The 19791-nt window shown below is 53.0% G+C and overlaps 1 protein-coding gene across 7 annotated transcripts in view; it reads left to right on the top strand.

The window, feature by feature from the left end:
• Nucleotides 1–19791, top strand: part of CPLANE1 (ciliogenesis and planar polarity effector complex subunit 1) — a 62744-nt gene that overhangs the window by 13500 nt on the left and 29453 nt on the right. For all 7 annotated transcript variants that reach the window (XM_045571497.1, XM_045571498.1, XM_045571496.1 and 4 more), the window contains 18 exons: nucleotides 1348–1556; nucleotides 1731–1811; nucleotides 2760–2924; nucleotides 3325–3483; nucleotides 5098–5323; nucleotides 6356–6495; nucleotides 7678–7895; nucleotides 8318–8482; nucleotides 10092–10230; nucleotides 10846–10982; nucleotides 11115–11273; nucleotides 11380–11488; nucleotides 12492–12765; nucleotides 14278–15118; nucleotides 16587–16717; nucleotides 17515–17681; nucleotides 18115–18194; nucleotides 19200–19279. In XM_045571497.1, coding sequence (XP_045427453.1) covers nucleotides 1348–1556; nucleotides 1731–1811; nucleotides 2760–2924; nucleotides 3325–3483; nucleotides 5098–5323; nucleotides 6356–6495; nucleotides 7678–7895; nucleotides 8318–8482; nucleotides 10092–10230; nucleotides 10846–10982; nucleotides 11115–11273; nucleotides 11380–11488; nucleotides 12492–12765; nucleotides 14278–15118; nucleotides 16587–16717; nucleotides 17515–17681; nucleotides 18115–18194; nucleotides 19200–19279 — 3480 coding nt within the window. The remainder of the gene's footprint in view (nucleotides 1–1347; nucleotides 1557–1730; nucleotides 1812–2759; nucleotides 2925–3324; nucleotides 3484–5097; nucleotides 5324–6355; nucleotides 6496–7677; nucleotides 7896–8317; nucleotides 8483–10091; nucleotides 10231–10845; nucleotides 10983–11114; nucleotides 11274–11379; nucleotides 11489–12491; nucleotides 12766–14277; nucleotides 15119–16586; nucleotides 16718–17514; nucleotides 17682–18114; nucleotides 18195–19199; nucleotides 19280–19791) is intronic.

Raw genomic sequence — 19791 nt, 5'->3', positions numbered from 1 at the left:
ATTTCTTGCTTTTTAAAAAACTGAGCTGTCGTTCCCATACTGTACATCTCACCATTTTAAAGCTTACAGTTAAGTGATTTTTTTTTATGATAGTCACAAGGTCATAGAAATATTAGCGCTAATTCCAGAATATTTTTATCACGCATAAAAGAAACCTTGTGTCCATCAGCACTCAGCCTTATAGGTTTGATTGTATCTGAGAGTATTTTAGCATTTATGCCAAATGCTATTCCACACACATTTTATTGGCTTTGAGCAACCAGGTAGTGTTGAGAGATTGTGGTTTAGGGAAGCACGAGGGGAACAGGACCACAGGAACATAAAGTGCTCGGGAGGATTTTAAAAATGCATTCTGCATGGTTTGGGTCAGTGGGTTTTGTGCTGTATTTAAATCTGATCCATTCGTGTGTGTGTGTGGTTATGTCAGTGAGTGAGTGTGTGTGTGTGTGTGTGTGTGTGTGTGTGTGTGGTTATGTCAGTGAGAGTGTGTGTGTGGCTATGTCAGTGAGTGTGTGTGTGTAGTTATGTCAGTGAGTGTGTGTGTTATGTCAGTGAGTGTGTGTGTGTGTGTGTGTGTGTGTGTAGTTATGTCAGTGTGTGTGTATTGTTATGTCAGTGAGTGTGTGTGTGTGTGTGTAGTTATGTCAGTGAGTGTGTGTATGTAGTTATGTCAGTGAGTGTGTGTGTTGTTATGTCAGTGAGTGTGTGTGTGTGTGAGTGTGTGTAGTTATGTCAGTGTGTGTGTGTTGTTATGTCAGTGAGTGTGTGTGTGTGTGTGGTGTGTGTGTGTGTGTGTTATGTCAGTGAGTGTGTGTGTGTGTGTGTGTAGTTATGTCAGTGAGTTTGTGTGTAGTTATGTCAGTGAGTGTGTGTGTGTGTGTGTGTGTAGTTATGTCAGTGAGTGTGTGTGTAGTTATGTCAGTGTGTGTGTGTGTGTGTGTGTGTGAGTGTGTGTGTGGTTATGTCAGTGAGTGTGTGTGTGTGTGTGTGTGTGTGTTGTTATGTCAGTGTGTGTGTGTGTGTGTGTTGTTATGTCAGTGTGTGTGTGTGTGTGTGTGTGTGGTGTGTGTGTGTGGTGTGTGTGTGTGTGTGTGTGTGTGTGTTGTTATGTCAGTGTGGTGTGTGTGTGTGTGTGGTGTGTGTGTGTGTGTGTGTGTGTGTAGTTATGTCAGTGAGTGTGTGTGTAGTTATGTCAGTGTGTGTGGTGTGTGTGTGTGTGTGTGTGTGTGTGTGTGTTGTTATGTCAGTGAAGAACACAGGCCACAAAGAAAGGCTGACCAGGAGGCTATACTGACTCTGACCACCCTCGTCTGGAACTTGGGTTGATGATGCCGAATCTGTGTGCAGGCTGGTGTGTCTGTGGCGCGTGCTGTATAAGAAGACGCTATGGTATCAGGCACAGCTAAGTCGGAGCGTTCCCGAAGGCGACCGGCCGCTCCCTGCAGAGGCGGCCCAGGAAGCCGCTGCCGTCCGGTCCCTGCTGTGTCACATCCAGGCCCGCCTGCAGGCGGCCGGAGCCTGCCTGGGCCGGACCTTACCGCTCAAGCCCATCAGCGGTCAGTGTCTTACCCTCCTTCCTCACCCGTAAATAAGCAAAACAGTCAACGGGGCTTTGGTTGTGCTAACTGGGCACAGTGACTTGTTTTTCAAAATTTCTGGCTGAGCTATATACTTTTTTTTATAAAGTAATATAATTAACTCTAACTAATCATTGGTTAAAAATCTTGCAGGGGAAGAGTGTTTCCTGTTGGGATCCTATGAAAAGGCTGTTGAACTGTGGAGGAAAGCTCTGCAGGAAACCCAGGAGAACGGTAAGGGGATTATTAAAAATAATATCCGTGCCCTGGCTGGGTTGGCTCAGTGGATAGAGCATCGGCCTGCGGACTGAAGGATCCCAGGTTCAAGTCCAATCAAAGGCACAAGCCTGGATTGCTGGCTCCATTCCTAGCAGGGGGTGTGCAGGAGACAGCCGGTCAATGATTCCCTCTCATCACTGATGTTTCTCTTTCCCTCTCTTTTTCTCTCTGAAATCAATAAAAATGTATTAAAAAATAATATTCCCATAGCATTGGTAGGAATGAATGTTAGCATACTCCAGAGTGTGTCTGGTTTCTTGGTCATGGCGGCGGGGGGAGAAGGCTCAGACTCTTCCCTTCGTTTCAGACCACGTGTGCTGGAGACAGGTTAGCCTTGGTGCTGAGAAAATGAGATTGCAGCTCCCTCTGGATAAAATCTTAGTCATGTGGGCTTCGTGAAAGAAAATTCTTCAGAACTTAAAGTGAAAAAGAACAATGCATTGCTCACCTGCTGTCTTAAAGAATTTAAAGAATCTTTTATTGAAATACTAAAGGCCCAGTGCATGAAATTTGTGCGCTCGGTGGGGGAGGAGGATCCCCTAGGCCAGCCTGCGCCCTCTTGCAGTCTGGGAGCCCTCAGGAGATGTCCTCCCCCGCCACCTCTGCTGTGCTCACCAACCCTGAGCCCGGCTTCTGGCTGAGCAGCGCTCCCTGCGTTGAACAGCTGCCCCCTGGTGGTCAGTGCATGGCATAGCGGCCGGTCGTTCTGCTGTTTGGTTGATTTGCTTATTAGCCTTTTATTATATAGGATAAAACAAATACAGAAAGGTTCACATAACGAGAGAATACAGCTTCATGGATTTCATCAACGGACCACCCCAGGGTGTCTGCCTGCCCCGCACCCAGGCCAAGAACCCGGCCTTGCTAAGGTTTCTAACATGAGCTTAATTCTCTCTGGTTTAGGAGGAAGAAGGACCTGCTTTCTTCAGATGCGCTACTACCTGTCCCTTTTGTACTGCCACCTGTACAGCTATAACTTAAACGATGCCCAGGGGCTGTGCGACCAGCTGGTGCGAGAACTGCTGCGATGGTCCCGCCTGCCCGTGAGGGACAATGGGGAGAGTTCGGGTACGTTTTTCAGAAACCGGTGTCTTTCTCCGTGTTGCCGTGTGCTTACAGGTTTAGATGTGAGATTGCTTATGCACAAACGGTGGTGGTCCTGCCGGTTAGGGCTAATGCTGGCCTGGCAAGTGCATTATGGCTGGATTGCTTTGCTTGGGTCCTCCATGTTATTAGATAAAACTAGTAACTTCAAGTCACAACAAGTTCCTAAGTGTACGGGCTCACACGTAGGGGCCAATTATGTGTGTTCTGTGGTCTTCAGAAGCCTAGATGCCTATCATAAATTTACTTGTACCGGCCCTGAGTGCTCATCTAGTTACGAGTTCCCTCCCGGGTAATGCTGGAGCGTAGGTACACTTGGTGACGGTCTGACCAGTCTCCTCTGCTCGCTCGCTGTGTCCCTCAGCTCCCGCGCTGGGACTGCCCTGGCCTGCACACCCCGAGGCCGTGCGGAGGGTCGTCCAGTCCATGGCCCGGTTCATGGCCGCCTATTTCACCAACCGGCGGCTCTGCGTCCTGCCCCCGCACCATGTGGACGTCCTGCCGCCCCTGCACAGGGAAGCAGGTAAGCGTGTCCCCACCTTCGCTGCTCTGATGTTCACACAGCACTCCGCGGGGATCCACTCCGTGGAGGTGATCCGTCAGCTCAGGGCCTGGCCCCCGGCCGCTCAGGGCCCACGTGGGAAGGGATAGAGTCTGAGAAAGACCATTGCTTGGGTCTGTGCCTTTTGAATATGGATTTTTTTAAATCACAAGTTTTGGATAAGCTGGTGTTTATAAAGTTTTCATTTTTAAAAGTCAAAGTAATTTCACCTTCATTTCTATAAAAATTAAATAGATTTTGGTATGCTAATTTAGAATGTAATTTTACTTGGATAGTTAACCTGAAAAAATATTTTTTTATTGCTTTCAGAGAGAGGAAGGGAAAAGGGAAAGAGAGAAACAGTGATGTGAGAGAGAAACATCGGTCAACTGCTCCCCTTTGCCATTTTCTTTTGAGGGAGTAAATGAAAATCTCAGCAATATGTATTTTTACAAAAATAACAGTCCTGTCATCGTATTTTCATGTTGTTGATTCCAGTTACTTCGGTGAGGGGAGTACAGAAAGCCGGGGGACGGGCCTGTAATTTACAAATTGAAAACTGCACTTTTCAATTTCCTTAAAAACACTGACACGTGGAACACTGAGTGTGCTCCAGTGCGGCCTGCAGTCAGTTGAGGTATTTTGCTGTGTTTTTTTTGCATGACAGGAGCAGTACGAGGTCAGGGAAACCTCCGTGTGTGCCTCCAGAGTTCACACCTAGTTAAAGCAGGAGTCGGCTGTGCACTGTGATGCGGCACCGACCTGCACAAACGGCCCTCGGCCTGCTGGTGTGAACAGGCGCTTTCCTGTGTCCACCTGACTGTGTGGTCACTCTCTGCCTCCCTGGCCTGTCGCTGCCGGTTCTGTTCCCTTAACGCTGGCACCGCTCCCCCCACTGATGCCTCCCTCAGCTCGAGGCCTCCTGAGTGGAGTATGTGTTAGCCGTGTGTGTGGTCTCCCGGGGTGTGTGCGGGAAGTGCCGTGGGAGTGGAGTATGTGTTAGCCGTGTAGTATGATCTCCCGGGGTGTGTGTTAGCCGTGTGTGTGGTCTCCCGGGGCGTGTGCGGAAAGTGCCGTGGGAGTGGAGTATGTGTTAGCCGTGTGTGTGGTCTCCCGGGGTGTGTGCGGGAAGTGCCGGGGGAGTGGAGTATGTGTTAGCCATGTAGTATGATCTCCCGGGGTGTGTGCGGGAAGTGCCGGGGGAGTGGAGTATGTGTTAGCCATGTAGTATGATCTCCCGGGCTGTGTGCGGGAAGTGCCGTGGGAGTGGAGTATGTGTTAGCCATGTGTGTGGTCTCCCGGGGTGTGTGTTAGCCGTGTGTGGTCTCCCGGGGTGTGTGCGGGAAGTGCCGTGGGAGTGGAGTATGTGTTAGCCGTGTGTGTGGTCTCCCGGGGTGTGTGTTAGCCGTGTGTGGTCTCCCGGGGTGTGTGCGGGAAGTGCCGTGCGGGTGGAGTATGTGTTAGCCGTGTAGTATGATCTCCCGGGGTGTGTGCGGGAAGTGCCGGGGGAGTGGAGTATGTGTTAGCCGTGTAGTATGATCTCCCGGGGTGTGTGCGGGAAGTGCCGTGCGGGTGGTGACTGTCCTCTCCCTGCAGGGCCGGGCCCGCGGCGCCTCCCCCTGCAGCGCGCGGCGGTGGCCCGGGCCGTCCGGGAGCAGGGCCTGGGCGAAGTGTGGACGGCGGACTACGCGCTGGAGCTGCTGCTGCTGGGCGGCCTGGCCCCCGAGGCCGTGTGGCTGGCGCGGGAGCTCGGGGACTGGAAGACGGCCGTGGCCCTCGGCGTGGCCTGCCAGCTGGGCGGCCGGGGCCGCGGCTACCCCAGGTGCGCGGGCCCCAGACCGGGGGGTGGGTGTCGCTGCAGGGCCTCTCCCCCCTCTGACCCATCATCAGACGTCCCTCCGCCTCGGCCCGGGGCTGCCGGTGAGGGTGTCTGTCCAGCCGCCGGGCAGGGCGCCCTGGCCAGTGAGAACTGAACTTCCCACCCAAGTGAAATCTAAGTCGCTGCGCGCAGCTAGCAGGTGCTGTGCTAGTGGGCAGCTCAGGGGCCTGCTCATCTGTATTAAAATGCTTCTTTGCAGCATTAATTTGTTAGTAATGCCCTCAAAGAGCTCATAGATGTTGGGAGAGATTGTCCCGGATTTGAGTTTGAGCTAGTCAAATCGGTCTCTGTTAACTTTTCTGTATGTGATGGGGTTGCTGTGTCTTCTATATTTTTCAAGGCAGTGACTAAACATGTATTTCCTTACTAAGTAACCTCTGTGCACACTCTGTGCCAGGTGTATTCGTGGATATAAAGCAAATGGTGCCTGGCTCCTATGCTTAAGCCTTTCTAGTTTGTAGGAATCAGGGCACGCCATTCTGGTTTACATGCCCTGGTGGGAACAGGCCGTGGTGCTGGGAGGGCAGGACCCGGGGGGTGGGGTGGGGAAAGGAAATGCCCGTGTGGGAGGTGCCACTGAAGATGGGCATGGAAGGGAAGATGGGATTTGGGCAATTGGAGTAGCTACAGGGAGAGAGAACTTTCCGGACACAAGCGGAGGCCTTTGGCCAGGCCAGTCTGTCCGGTTGGGCAGAGCTGTCCGCAGGGCAGCGGGGGTGTGTGTGTGTGTGTGTGTGTGTGTGTGTGTGGTGACGTGGGGATGTGGGGGGGGGCATGAGGTGGGTGTTCTAGCGCCCTCGCTGTGAAGAGCCCGGGTCCCCTCCTTAGGCAGAGTTTCCTATAACATTCCTTCTTAGATGCAGGAGGAATAATGAAAATGAATTTCACTGTAAACTTCATGTGTAGTTCTCGGTGTGTGAATATTTGCTTTTTTTAAAATTTGAAGTCATTTCTCCTGATTTGATGTGATTTCAGGTTCAAGAAAAAGGGCCAGGATCTGCCGTCCAACATGACTCCCGCCCGGATTTTCCAGGAGAAACTCCGGTGTCTTTTAGGTCAGCCGGCCTCTTCGGAAGCAAAGAGAGAAATGGGCTCAAAATACAAGCAGTTTACAGGTGCGTCACCACACGGGCCTGGCAGGCAGAGCTGGTTAGTTAATGAGCCTTGTGGTATTTTAAAAAGCTGGTAATACCTACAAGTATGCTAACACTTTGAAGTAAACTTATTGAAAATTAAAGTGTACTACATGTTAAAAATATTCCGCCCCTGCACGGAATATATATATTGATTTCAGAAAGGAAGAAGAGGGAGAGAGAGATAGAAATACCAATGATGAGAGAATCATTGATCTGCTGCCTCCTGCACACCCCACATGGGGGATCAAGCCCACAACTTGTTCATGTGCCCTGACCAGAATTGCACCCTGACCTGGTTCATAGGCTGAGGCTCAACCACTGAGGCACACCAGCCAGGCAAGCATTGTTGTTTTTAAAAAAAATAAAATAAACTTTTTAGAAATATGTTTTTATTGATTTTTGAGAGAGAACAGGAGAGAAGAGAGAGAGAAACACTCACTGACTTCCCCTGCGGGTTGTAGCCAGTGCCCTGACCGGGAATTGAACCTGGAACTCTTGGTGCCTGGGATGACACTCAGCCACCGGGTCACACCAGCCTGGCACCGGAGTGCTCTCATACTGTGTGCTAGGCCTTACAGCATGCTGACCGTAGTTGAAGTCATTTTAAAAAATATATATATTTTTATTAATTTGTACAGAGAAGAAGGGAGAGAGATAGAGAGTTAGAAACATCGATGAGAGTCATCGATCAGCTGCCTCTTGCACACCCCCTACTAGGGATATGGCCGCAACCAAGGTACATGCCCTTGACCGGAATCGAACCTGGGACCTTTCAGTCCCCAAGCCCATGCTCTATTCACTGAGCCAAACCGGTTAGTAGTGCCATGAAGGATAATAAGAAAAAAAATTAAAAATCACTATTACTCTCCTGTTGCCTTCACACAGTGTTTTATTTTATTTGGCTATCTTCCTTGATACTTTTTCTTTTTTTTTTAATCAGGACTATACTTCCAAAACATTTTTATTTGTTACGACTACAATGTCTAATTTTGGGAAAAGTGCTTGTGCCGTGATTGCCTATAACCTTAAAGGAACAGAATGGCCATTGATTTCTGTCTGGAAGCTTGTACGCCAGCTGATGGGTTATTGTGGTGAGATGTTACCCTGTAAGGCGGAGTGGGCAGGAGGACCGCGTTCTGACTGTCCCTCCCGCGCGCGCAGACCCCATCGAGGAGGAGGACGCGCAGCTGCTGCTGGGCGCCGTGCGGGAGGTGCTGACGGCCGCGGCCATGGCGCAGGCGGACGTGCTCTCCGAGGCCTGGCCGCTCCTGGTCCGCTCCGCCCAGGACTGCAGCCGGCGGCTCTGGGGCCTGGTGCCCGGCGGCCTGTACCTGCCCGCCCCGCCGCTCTACTGCCCCCAGCCGGCCCTTCTCAGCCAGGTACGCCCTCCTTCCAGCGTGCAGTGGGAAGCATGGGGAATCGTACGGAATGAATCGGTGGATACAGCGGGTCTGAGCAGCTCGGAGGGAGGGCTTCCCCAGGAGGTGATGCGATCTGAGAAGGACTGGCGGACGTGGAGGCCTCGCCTTCTCCGGGAGCCGAGCTCCGCACCGTCCGCCGTGGGGGTGGGGTCGGAGAGGTACCTGTCGTGGGGAAGACCTGGGGTTCGGGTCCAGTTACCCTCCCATTGTTCGAGGGGAGGGACTGTGTCCTGGACACCAGCCATCGCTCCAGTGAAATCTCAGGCCAGGACTCAACACTCTCTTTATAAAATCTCCAGGTCCCGAGGCGCTGCCTCTACTTGCACGTCAGCTTGAGACGTTTCCGCCTTACTGGCCGGAGTGTGATTGTGTTTTCCCAGGAGGACGCTGACGACCTCCCGGTGAGAGCCGAGAAGGAGAACCGCCAGAAGGTGTCCGGGATCCTGCAGCGCCTGCTGCTGCTCCTCCGCGCCGCGCGCTGCTCCTTCCCGGCCGCGCAGTGGTACATCCTGCAGCTGCGGTGGGCCCGGAAGGTCATGGGGAAGGTAGGCGGGGGGCCGGGAGGGCCATGGGGAAGGCGGGGGGAGGAGGTGTCCGGAAGGTGATGGGGAAGGCGGGTGGGGGGGGCAGGAGGGTCATGGGGAAGGCGGGGGGGTCAGGAGGGCCATGGGGAAGGGGGGGTGGGCCCGGAGGGCCATGCAGGAGGTACGTGCTGTAAGCCACGTAAACAGGCAGCCTTCCTTAGGATTGTGATGGGCCATGTTCCCATGGTGTCCTGCCTGTCAATCCCTAGTCAGACTTCCCACAGTGAACCTCGCTGAATGATACGGGCTCTGTGAGTCCCATCCTGCCTGGCAATGGAAAGTCTAATGTGGCCCGGCCAGTGTGGTTCAGTGGTTGAGCATCAACCTATGAACCGGGATGTTTCGGATCGATACCCGGTCAGGGCATGTGCCCGGGTTGCAGGCTCAATCCCTAGTCCGGGGCATGCAGGAGGCAGCTGATCAGTGATTCTCTCTCATCACTGATGTTTGCTCTCTGTCTCCCTCTCTCTTCCTCTCTGAAATCAAGTAAAAAATATATTAAATAAACAAAGTATAATATAATCAGTTAATTTCAGTTACATCCTCTGCCCGGGGGGCCTCCAGTCACTGGGAATTTAAACTCAGTTCATGGTTTTCTCCGATGTCTGCCTGAGAGCATATAGCAGATGTTCTGGGGGTGGGATCAGAGAGCGAGGGAGCTTCTGGTTCTGTCTCTGCTCCGTGGTCCCCCCAGCCACTGCGTTCCTGCCTGACCTGAGCCGGGGGACGCCTGCCCGGATGCCCTGGCCCAGCTGCAGGTCCCCTGCAGGCCGCAGCCTCTCTGTGGATGTGGAAATCAGTGTTATGAGCCCCAGGGCTTCTCATTGGCTCTGGATTCCATTAACAACAAGCATCACACCTCCTGCTTTATGGAGACGGACCCCTTAGGCTCCGAGACGTGGCTTATCAAGTTGTTCTTGAAAATTAGTCACTCTTTAAAGAGACAGGTTTGTCCTCATCCTGTATTTTGTCCCAAAAATAATCCCAAAAGTGTGGATTATTTTGTATGTTTACTAAAAAGTATGGAATTCTGAATAAAGTATGGTCTTTAGTTAATGTATCAAAATATTGGTTCATTGATCACCAATGCACTGTAACGCTGGGAGCGGCTGATAACGGGGAACTGAGTGGAAACGGGACTGAGCACGCAACCTGGGCAGGCGCCCCAGTTGGGATCGAACCGTGACCGCCTGGCTCACAGGTCGAGGCTCAGCCACTAAGTCATGCCGACTGGTGTACATATTATAGTAGGTTATTTTAGGTGAAAGTTAGGTGCTTTAATCGCTTTATCATGCCTCTGGAGAAAGGACAAAAAGCCCAAAGTTCTTTTTGTACGGACATAACTGAGTGACAGGATAACGTGATTAAACCTTTTGTTCTCTTTTGGGATTGAGCCTTTTAAGTAAACGTGTGAGCAGTTTGAGAGCGCCGAGGCTGGCTTCAGGGGTAGTGTGGGACCCAGGCCGGGTTTTCCACGCTCCATGGTCTGTCTGCACCGGCTGCTGAAGCTTTCCAGTGTCCTCAGACATGATGCAGGCGCTGGCAGTGACCTGTCCTCCTTCACTTTCAGATTCGAGCGAAAGGGTCCCTCCCCGCCCTGAGCCCCTTCCCGCAGAGGCTGCTGCAGCACTGCCGGGGCGGCGTGGCCTTCTTCCGGCCGGGAGCCGCGGGCGACGGCCAGCTGGACGGGGCGTCCCTCGCAGCAATAGGTTTGTCCCGGAGGGGCTGCCTGCTTAGTGTTAATGAAGGATCTGCTTTGTACCTGATTGGGGCCGTTTCTGTACAACAGTGTGTTACCACCATGAGAGCAATCCAAGATACGTTAAGTGAAGACAAGAGAAAACTGCATAGTAGGGCTTTATATGTCTTCATGTACTGGTATTGGTTTTAATAAAGGATATTCATAATATTGGAAATTATGTTTTAGTATTGAAAATTTTTAAACTTCATTGCCTATCAGTGATTTTCCAAATAAACTATTTAGCATTAAGTACAGATGAATGCATTGACTTAAATAGTATCTACCATATACTATTGAGCTTAAAGCAAGTAACTACCAGTAAAAGGTAGAGTAAGTTATTTATTCTTTAATGGTGATTTTAATACTTTCATGCAACGGACATGCATGAACTATTCTAGAATAATAATATACATAAAAACTCGGGAAGGTTCTCCGTGACTTTTATGTAAGGTGTTGATAATGAGTACATGTTTCCTTTATAATCAAGGGAATACATTTATTCTGGGGGGAGGGATACACGCAGCGAGAGCTGACGTCGCTCCCTCGGTGTCCGCCTCACACGGCCTCTTGTGCCCCTGACCAGGGTGCTTCCGGGAGCTGTGTGCGCTGTGCTGGATGCTGCACGTCCGGGACCAGCTGTCCGTCCGCTGCCGGCTGTTCCAGAAGGCCCGCGAGCGCGCGCAGGGGAAGCAGGCACTTACCCGCCAGAGAGGAAGAGAGGTGAACGGGCGTTACTTTGCTGCAAACCCGGTGCTTGATAGGCTTTACTGTTTGGAGCAAAACTTTCTTTTGGCTTTATCCTGCCCGCCGTCTGGAGTGGAAGGAACCCCGTTTTTTCCAATGTCCGTTTAGGACCTCTCCGTGGAGTTGGACCCCTGCGCGGTGGAGCACTGCCTGGGGGCGGCCGAGTGGGCGTGCAGGATGCTGCCCTTCGCCCGGTTTTCCAACGCCGAGGAGCTGATTCAGGACCTGATTTTGAGCCTCATTGGAGACCTGCCGCCGATCAGACAGGTAATGTGAGGGTAGGTGAACCAAACCAGGGTCGGAAACTCTGAGGGATTTTCCTTGTATTAAGAATGATGTTGCTCCTAAAACTGGCTTTTCCATTTCTCCTAAGGTCGCAGACATTTTCGTGAGAGCATTTCCCAATCCTGAGGACGTAAGGGTTCCTTTAAGAGAGAAATACCACGCTCTCCGGCAGAGGCTCAGCGCCTGCGTCGTGAAAGGTACCGCCGTTCGCTTCTCTGTGTCGCTGGGAAGGCTGCGGGGGCTCTGGTTTGTCTGCAAAGCACCGTTCCCCCGTGTCCTCTCCTCCCGGGACGGGCCTTCCCGCCAGCACCGGGTCCGCGGGGAGCAGAAGGAGCCGCTCCCGCGTGGCTCTGTCCCTTAGTGACCAGCCTGGGACCGGGCGAGGCGCTCAGTCTCTCCGAGCCTCATTTTCTTTTTGCAAAATTACTATCTTGATTCGGGTCTAAGAATGTGTCTGGAAAGCGGATTAAATAAGATAAGTTCTATAAAATGAGCATATAGTGCTTTTCATAATGTGGATATTTTATTGAAAACTAGTATTCTTTTCCTTTATGGTTATTTATGCTTCCTCTAGTTTTATCCTATGCATTCAAGATGGTCTTGTGGAAATTATTTTTTTATTGTGGTAAACATACGTAGTACTGACGTTCGCCATTTTAAGTGTAGAGTTCGGTGGAACTGACCCTGATGTGGAAATGTTAAAAGAATTCCAATTACCCACATTTTTAGAGCTAATCTAGTATTTAGGTTTAGTTATGTCTTACGATTGCACATTGCTGTATTCCTATCCTTACATTGCATTTATGACTTCTCTTTTCTTATATATTTTTATTGATTTCAGAGAGAGGAAGGGAGAGAGAGAGACTGATAGAAACATCAGTGATGAAAGCGAGTCATTGATCGGCTGCCTCCTGCACCCCCCACACTGGGGATCGAGTCAGCCACCGGGCCTGTGCCCTCAACCGGAATCAAACCCCCTGGTTCCTGGGTTGGTGCTCAGCCTCCGGGCACGCCGGCCGGGCAGGGTCCTCTCTCTCAGTGGCCTTCTGCGGCTCCCGCAGGGCGTGCGCACTGGGGCTTCCTCACGAATCCAACGCAGGCCTGTCGGGGAGGGGAATGGCCGTCCTTGGCGGCGGCTCTGTGTCCTCGGGAGGGACCCGAATCGGCCTTCCTGAGCGGCCCTGGCCCTCTCTCTCCCAGGCGCCCTCAGCGAGGAGCCCCTGTCTGTGGCCATGCGCTCCATCCACAGAGTGAGGGCCAAGGCCCTCCGACGCGTGCAGAGGAACATCGGGCCCTTCGAGACCCACGTCTGGGAGCCCGCGGAGGACAAGCCCACCGAAGGTCCCGGGTTCGAGGGGTGCTCCCTGGGGACGAGCCCGAGCGGGAGCACACTCACAGACCTGGGCACGTCCCCCGGCCACAGCGCGGCCGACACGCTCTCGGAGGCTCTGAGCTGGACGCATCTCCATCGCAGGTACGGCCGAGCCCTCAGAGCAGCGGTCCCTCCCTTTGAAAGGAACGTCTCCATGTTTCCTGCAACCGGTGAGCCAGCATCAGTGCCAGCCACCTCGCTGCTTGGCGGGCTCCTGGGCACGAGCCCTGCCCTCACAGGACCGGGGAGCCACTGAGACTGTTTGCTAAGCCGTTAGGACTGGTACTGAGACAGGACGTAACTGTCACCTGGAAGTGTAAAACCAGAGGAGTAGGCTGAATTCTGAGCTCAAAGAAGAGTTTTAGTTGTTTTGGTAATCTCTAGACCACATGTGTCAAACACAAGGCCCGCGGGCCAAATCCGTCCCGCCAGGCCTTGCAATGTGGCCCGCACCGCGCTGTCATCACTGCACTCTGCTGCGTTTCCATCACAATGACAGTTTATGACTGTTCAGTAAACCATTCGGCCCGCGATTTAGGCTGGATTTTAGATTTTGGCCCCTTCTCTGATTGAGTTCGACACCCCTACTCTAGACTTACACAGTTCAGGGCTTTGGGGTTAGCTAACTTTTACTTTTCAGTTTCCAGGGAAGGAAATGGCACATTTCATTTTTGAAACTTGCCCCTAAATTGTTGAGAGATTCTTGCTTATCATTTAAACTTCTGTACTCCTATTGAAGCAGACATTTCCCTTTAAATACATTTTTATTGATTTTAGAGAGGGAGGGAGAGAGAAAGAGAGAGAGAGAGAGAGATTGAGATTGATGGGCTGCCTCCTACATGCCCCACTGGGGATTGAGCCCACAACCCAGGCATGTGCCCCAACCAGGAATTGAGCCATGACCTCCTGGTTCGTAGGTCTACACTCAACCACTGAGCCACACTGGCCGGGCAGATTTTTCCTCTTATAGTTCTGGTATCTGAAATGTAACTGATCCTCCTCACACCGAAGGAGTGTGTCCCTGAGCCAACCCTTGCTTAAGTGAAGCAATCTCGAAAGGTGGTGACCGCTGTGCTGGAGGGTTCACTTTTCCTCCCAGAGACACGTTCGTGTTTTCTGAGGAAAACTTCTATGACTACATCTTAACACAGATTTTTCCTTTTATATTAATGTGTGGTACTTTTTATTTTTAAAATTGTATTTTTATCCTCACCCAAATGTTTAATTTTTTTAGAGAGGGGGTGAGGGGGAGAGAAAGGGACAGAGAAACATCGATTGGTTGTCTCCTGTACACCCCTTGCCTGGGATCCAACCCGCAACCTGGGCACGTGCCTTCACCTGCAGTGGAACCTGCAACCTTTTGGTGGACGGAAGCTCTGACCGACAGCTGCCCGGTCAGGCTCGTGTTTTTCAGATTCAGGATGTTCAGCTCCAGCGCACACTTAGAGATCCTCTAGTCCACCCCCCTCATTTGAAAGAGAGATACTCGAAGCATTAAAAAAAAAAAAAAATAGGACTTAATCAGTAGACAGAATTTTTATAGTCAATTCTAACGTAAGTTTTACCGATGAAATGATCTTTAATTTTGTCTTTTCTAATTTTGTTTCGCTGTAGGAAGGCTCCAGATCACGTGGACGCAGCGCTGACCGCTGAGCCCCGCGGTGACAGGAGCGCGGGGGGCCGGGGAGGGGGCGCCCCGCGGAGGGGGCAGGGGCGGGCGCTGCCCGTGGTGGGCGCCTGGGCATTCGAGCGGGAGGACGACGAGTACCTGCGGTTCCTGGAGCTGTTCCTGAGCTACGTGCTGGAGCGGGAGCTGCGGGGCGGGGACCCCGGCCCCCCGCTGCTGCCCGGCTTCTCGGGGCGCCTGCGGGAGCGGGAGCTGGACCCCCTGCTCGCCGGCCTGCACCCCGCCCCGGGGGCGCTCCGGGCCGGCTCCTGCTTCCAGCTGGCCCCGGAGCCCGAGGACCCGGAGGGCCCGGCGCCCCCAGCCCCAGGGCCGCCCCCGGAGAGCCTTCTGGGCACCCTCAGGGACAGCGGGGGCCCGAGCGGCCTGTTCGGGCTGCAGCACAGGGCCCTCTACAGGGCGCACGGCGCCGGCGCCCCCGGGCCTGGCATCCCCAGGGTGGCCGGCCGGAGTGCGTGGGCGCCCGAGGGCAGGCGCAGAGGCAGGTGTGTGTTCAGAGCCATCGGGGGCGCTGACGCCGGCCCCCAGGCCGAGCTCCCCCCCGCGCCGGGGGCGGGCAGCGCGGGGCTGCAGGCGCTGCTGGACTGGATGCTGCGCTGGGCCGCCCGCAGGCTGCCCTGCGACCCCAGCCTCGCTGCGCCCCAGGCCCGGCCCCTGCTCCGGCTGACAGCCTCTGCGGCTGCCATTCTGACATCACTGTGGCTCTCGGAACAGCCCTGCGCTGCTCTGTCCAAGGCAGAGTGCGCCACGGCAGCCAGTGCCCTTGTGCAGGTAAGAGCTCCAGTTACCACAGGCAGGTGGGAAAGCTCGTTTCAGATTAAAGTGTATTTCCATTCTCCCAGGTAGTGAAGGATTATTAAGAAACTAAGCTAATGACAAGAGCGAGTGTGATGTGATCATCCAATATAATAAAAGCCAATATGCAAATTGACCTAACGGCAGATTGACTGGTTGCTATGATGCGCACTGACCACCAGGGGCAGACGCTCAATGCAGGAGCTGCCCCCTGGTGGTCAGTGAGGCGCTCCCACAGGGTAGTGCCGCTCGGCCGGAAGCCTGGCTCATGGCCGGCCTCCATGGCAGCGCTAAGGAGCGGCGAGCAGGCGGGCGGTAAGGCCCGAGGGGTCCGGGTTGGCGGACAGCCCCGAGGGCTCTGGACTGAGAGGGCGCAGGCCAGGCTGAGGGACTCCGTCCCCCTCCTGTGCACGAATTTCATGCACTGGGCCTCCAGCTGATGATAACCACCTAATTTTTTCCCTTCTTCAAGTGGTTCCTTTGAGTCTTAGAAGTGAGTAATTGAGTACAAGTGCTTTGTGAGGTTTGAGGGCTTTGTGCCCGTTGATAAAGAGAAGGAAACAAGAGCCCATGGAAAGGGTATTACACGACCTGTTGCTGGAGGTGACCTTGCCCACTCGTAGGACGTGCCCCGCTGTCCCCCTCTCCTGGGTTCCACTCAGCGGCGATGCCAGCGGCGTTGCGTGTGCAGTGGTGCACTTGGTGTCCGTGGGAGGAGGGGGCTCAGGAGCCGCCTGGCCCCGTCTTGGTTGGCCCCCTCCATGGTCTGATTCTGCTTGGGCTCCGTTCTAAGCTGCTCCATGGAGCACAGTGTACTCTAGGACAGGCACGTCAGACCCAGGCCAACGCCGGCCGAACAAATGAGGCGTGCAGCCTGTGGGCTGCGAGTGTGGCATGCTTGTACCAGGATGAAGGGTGTGAGAGTGTGTGTGCGTTTTGTTTTTTATGAGTTATGGGGTTTTTTTTAGATCAGTTTTTGTTGTTCTAAGATAGTTTATAAGATACTGTGGTATTTGTTGTCACGGAAATGTGTGTTTCTAGGTGTTTCTTAACTAAATACCTCCGTCAGCGATAAAAGCTGTGCATCCACTGCATTTTAGCTGCAGTGTTTTTGCTGCCGTGCCATTTTGAGGTAATTCCTAATGCCTTCGTAATGGCCAAGAGAACCACGAGGAGCAGCTCTGCATGGGCATGCTGTTCCCCGTGGCCTGGAACATGGTGGTCCCTCTGCACTCCTCAGGCCGGTCTGTGGACGCTGCTCAGGCAGTCCGCCTGCTTTCCCGGCAGAATAGGACATGGCCATTGCCTCAGCGTCCGGAATGTGCGCTTGCACCTGCCACAGAGTGAGAAACGCCACCAGGAGCAGTGCTGAGGGGGTTAGGGGTACATATAGGGCCGCGCGGGGTCAGGGCGAGATCTAAGTGCTGCAAACGGCTTGTTCCAGGTGCAGGAGCCTCCTCGCCCTGCGTCTCCGGTGGGACCCCCCGGTGAGGGCGCCTGCTCGGCGCCAGGGTCCCGGCCAGGGGGGCCAGACGGAGGGGATGGCCCCCGGGAGCCTCGGCGGAGCGCCCTGATGTAAGTGCTGACCGGCCTCCTTTCCCCCAGACGGCGCCTCGTGTGGTGCTGCTCGGGCTTTGGGGGGCTCGCACCGGTGAGGGCTGGAGAAAGAGGCATGTCCTGGCGCTGGAGAGCCGGGAGTGAGCGCTTTCTGGCTGCTGTAGGCACTCCTGGCAAACTCTCCCTGTTCGCCAGCGCTTCCCTCTGAGAGGAGCGGCTCATGCTGAGGAGCCTTGTTGCACTAACAGTGTCCGCTGTCACCCCTCTCCCCGGAAGCAGTGCTCTGCGGACCTGTCCTTGGGCCCCAACATGGAGCTGGGCACAGGGGAATCCTTGGGGAGAAGGGCAAGCTTGAGAGAATTGACTTTCTTTTTTTCTTTTTTTTTCTCTTAAATATATTTTATTGAATTTTTACAAAGAGGAAGGGAGAAGGATAGAGAGTCAGAAACATTGATGAGAGAGAAACATTCATCAGCTGCCTCCTGCACACCCCCTACTGGGGATGTGCCCGCAAGCAAGGTGCATGCCCTTGACTGGAATCGAACCCAGGACCTTCCAGTCCGCAAGCCGACGCTCTATCCACTGAGCCAAACTGGTTTGGGCATGAGTTGACATTATTCTAATCTTTTGTAAATGAAACGGGATGCCCAGTCATTCATTGAACAACTGCTGTGGATCAGACATGGTGAAAACACAAAAGACTTGATAAATATAAAACACTGGGTTTGTTCTTTTTCAATAAACTATCAGTTGAAAGCAAGTTTTTTGTTTCCAAGGGTGAGTTGCAGTTATTGATGCTTCATTTTTGTCAACAGAATGTCAACAGAAGCCAAAGCCCCTGAAATGAAGGAACCCGATGATGAGGGCATTTCTGACACAGATGACACTGATAAACAATTTGTAGACATCATCGATGAGGACTCTTTAAGAGGAGAAACATTTACCCAGGAGGAACTGGAGGCACTCCCACCAGACCATGAAGGTCAGTTCATTTGGCGAATGCTGATCTGTGATAGCTTACATAGTCTTATGTCTAAAACGGTATGTTTATAATGACTTAAAGTAAAGAATTAAAGCAGAATTCAATCCTTAGGAAGAGTTGAGCACATTATCCTGAATCTAAGTCCTCAGACCTTTGCCGTCTGGGGAACTGCCTGGGCCTCTGGCTCGGGCCTTCTCCTCGGCCGGCCATCTTCCTTCACACGGTCCTGGGGCTCTCCATGGGCTGCTCCCCCGAGCGGCCTCTCCAGGTCATCTCAGATCCCTGGCCAAGACGGGTTGTCTCCAAGTGTTTTTAAAAAACGTTTCTGTAAGGAGGACATAAAATATTTGTCATTATATTTTTTCCCTGTAATAGGAGTGAAATGATCATTTTCCAAACGCTCCCTTTTCTCTCCCTCCTCGTTTCTCTGCAGAAGACACCAGAGGGCCCGTGGGAAGCCCCGAGAGCCCCCACACCATCGCGGACACGCAGACGTCACCACGGCCGTTAGGAGTAAGTCCACAAGTAACGGCCCAGGTTACTGAAGTGACACTAAGTGTTCGTCAGCACCTCCGACCAAGGCCCTCATCTCCCAAATCACCCTGTGGCTGCAGTCACTGCGCCTGCAGCTTTCCTTCCACTGAAATTCTGTCACTAGGCATGTCAGGCAGCGACATAATGTTCATGGCATGAACTGTGCACCAAATTAAGATACTCAGGAGTGAGGGAGGTACTCTTTACTCAAAATATGTAACTCAGCTGTTGCGTGCAGTGTTTGCACTTACGTGCACTTTTATGTACTACTAGAGACCTGGTGCAGGGAATTTGTGTGTGGCGGGGTCCCCTCAGCCCGACCTGCGCCCTCTTGCAGTCCGGGGCTCCCAGGGGCTGTCTCCCGTGTGGTGGGGAGCGGCCTAAGCTGGCAGTCAGACTCCCTTAGCGCTGCTGCCGAGGCAGGGGGGCTCCTGCCACCACCGCTGGGCTCGACAGCCTGAGCCCGGCTTCTGGCTGAGCAGCGCGCTGACCACCAGGGCAGCTCCTGTGTTGAGCTTCTTCCCCCTGGGGTCAGTGCACCTCAGTGACCAGTTGTTCTGCTGTTTGGTCAGTTTGCATATTAGCCTTTTATTATATAGGATTGTTTTCTCAAAACTGTGAACACTCCATTTCCAGGTGGAATGCGGACATTTCTAATTATTGAAACAATCCTTTCAAAAGGATTAATCTTTCCTGCTTTTCTCATGTTCTCACAATGTATGTATGTAATGATGGCCAGATACACACGTGTTTGTGAACACATTGTAGTCGAACGTGCCCAGTGGCTCCCGGTGATGGGCAGAAGCAGCGCCCACAGTGTGAGGCCTGGTCAGAGCAGGGCCTGCGCTCTCCAGGTTTGGTCTCTCACTGGCTGTGAAACTAGTCCCTCTGGGCGAGCGACTAATGTCAGACTAACTCCGGATGCCTGCATGTAACGCCTGCTTGTCGCCCTCTTTTCTGTTTGGGTGCCGTTCCTTCTGACAGCACTCGGCAGGAGCGGGTCCGAGCCCCCGGGGGGACCCAGCGGAGACAGGTGCGGAGGAGCAGCCGGCGGCACAGGCTGGGTAAGGGGGCGATGGGAGCGGGGCAGAGGGCGCTCAGGGCTCATCTGGGATTCACTCGATGGGAAGATTGGTTTCTTGTAATTTACGGTAGCATGTCATGGTGATGCTGTGCTCCTAATGGGATGTAAGTCCAGCTGGTAGCAATGGTGAGTGATGGCTTTAGTAACTTAGATTCCTCAATCTCAGTGGAGTGAAGTCAGTCAAGATATCTAGCCTATTGTTCTCTGATCACTCTCAGCCATACCCAAGTAACATGCAGCTGTAAATTCACCAGGTTTATCCAACGGCTGATTAGGGAACCACCCTTCCATACTGACTCCCTCCTTATTGGGTCAAATGAAGAACCTTGTGAATGTAATGGTATATGTAACACTAAGCTTGGTGTGCAGGAGGCAGCCTAGCCTATGTAAAATCTGTCACTATTGTGGTTAATTATTGTTCACTGTTCATAGGCTGTGGTGTTTCAAGGAGAGCTAAATATTTGAAAGTTTAGAATTGCCTTGCATGAGAGG

The sequence above is a fragment of the Pipistrellus kuhlii genome, unplaced genomic scaffold, assembly GCF_014108245.1.
Source record: "Pipistrellus kuhlii isolate mPipKuh1 unplaced genomic scaffold, mPipKuh1.p scaffold_m20_p_4, whole genome shotgun sequence".
In the NCBI taxonomy this organism is placed as follows: domain Eukaryota; kingdom Metazoa; phylum Chordata; class Mammalia; order Chiroptera; family Vespertilionidae; genus Pipistrellus; species Pipistrellus kuhlii.
Note: the sequence above shows the minus strand (reverse complement) of the source record. Positions and strands in the feature narration are given on the sequence as shown.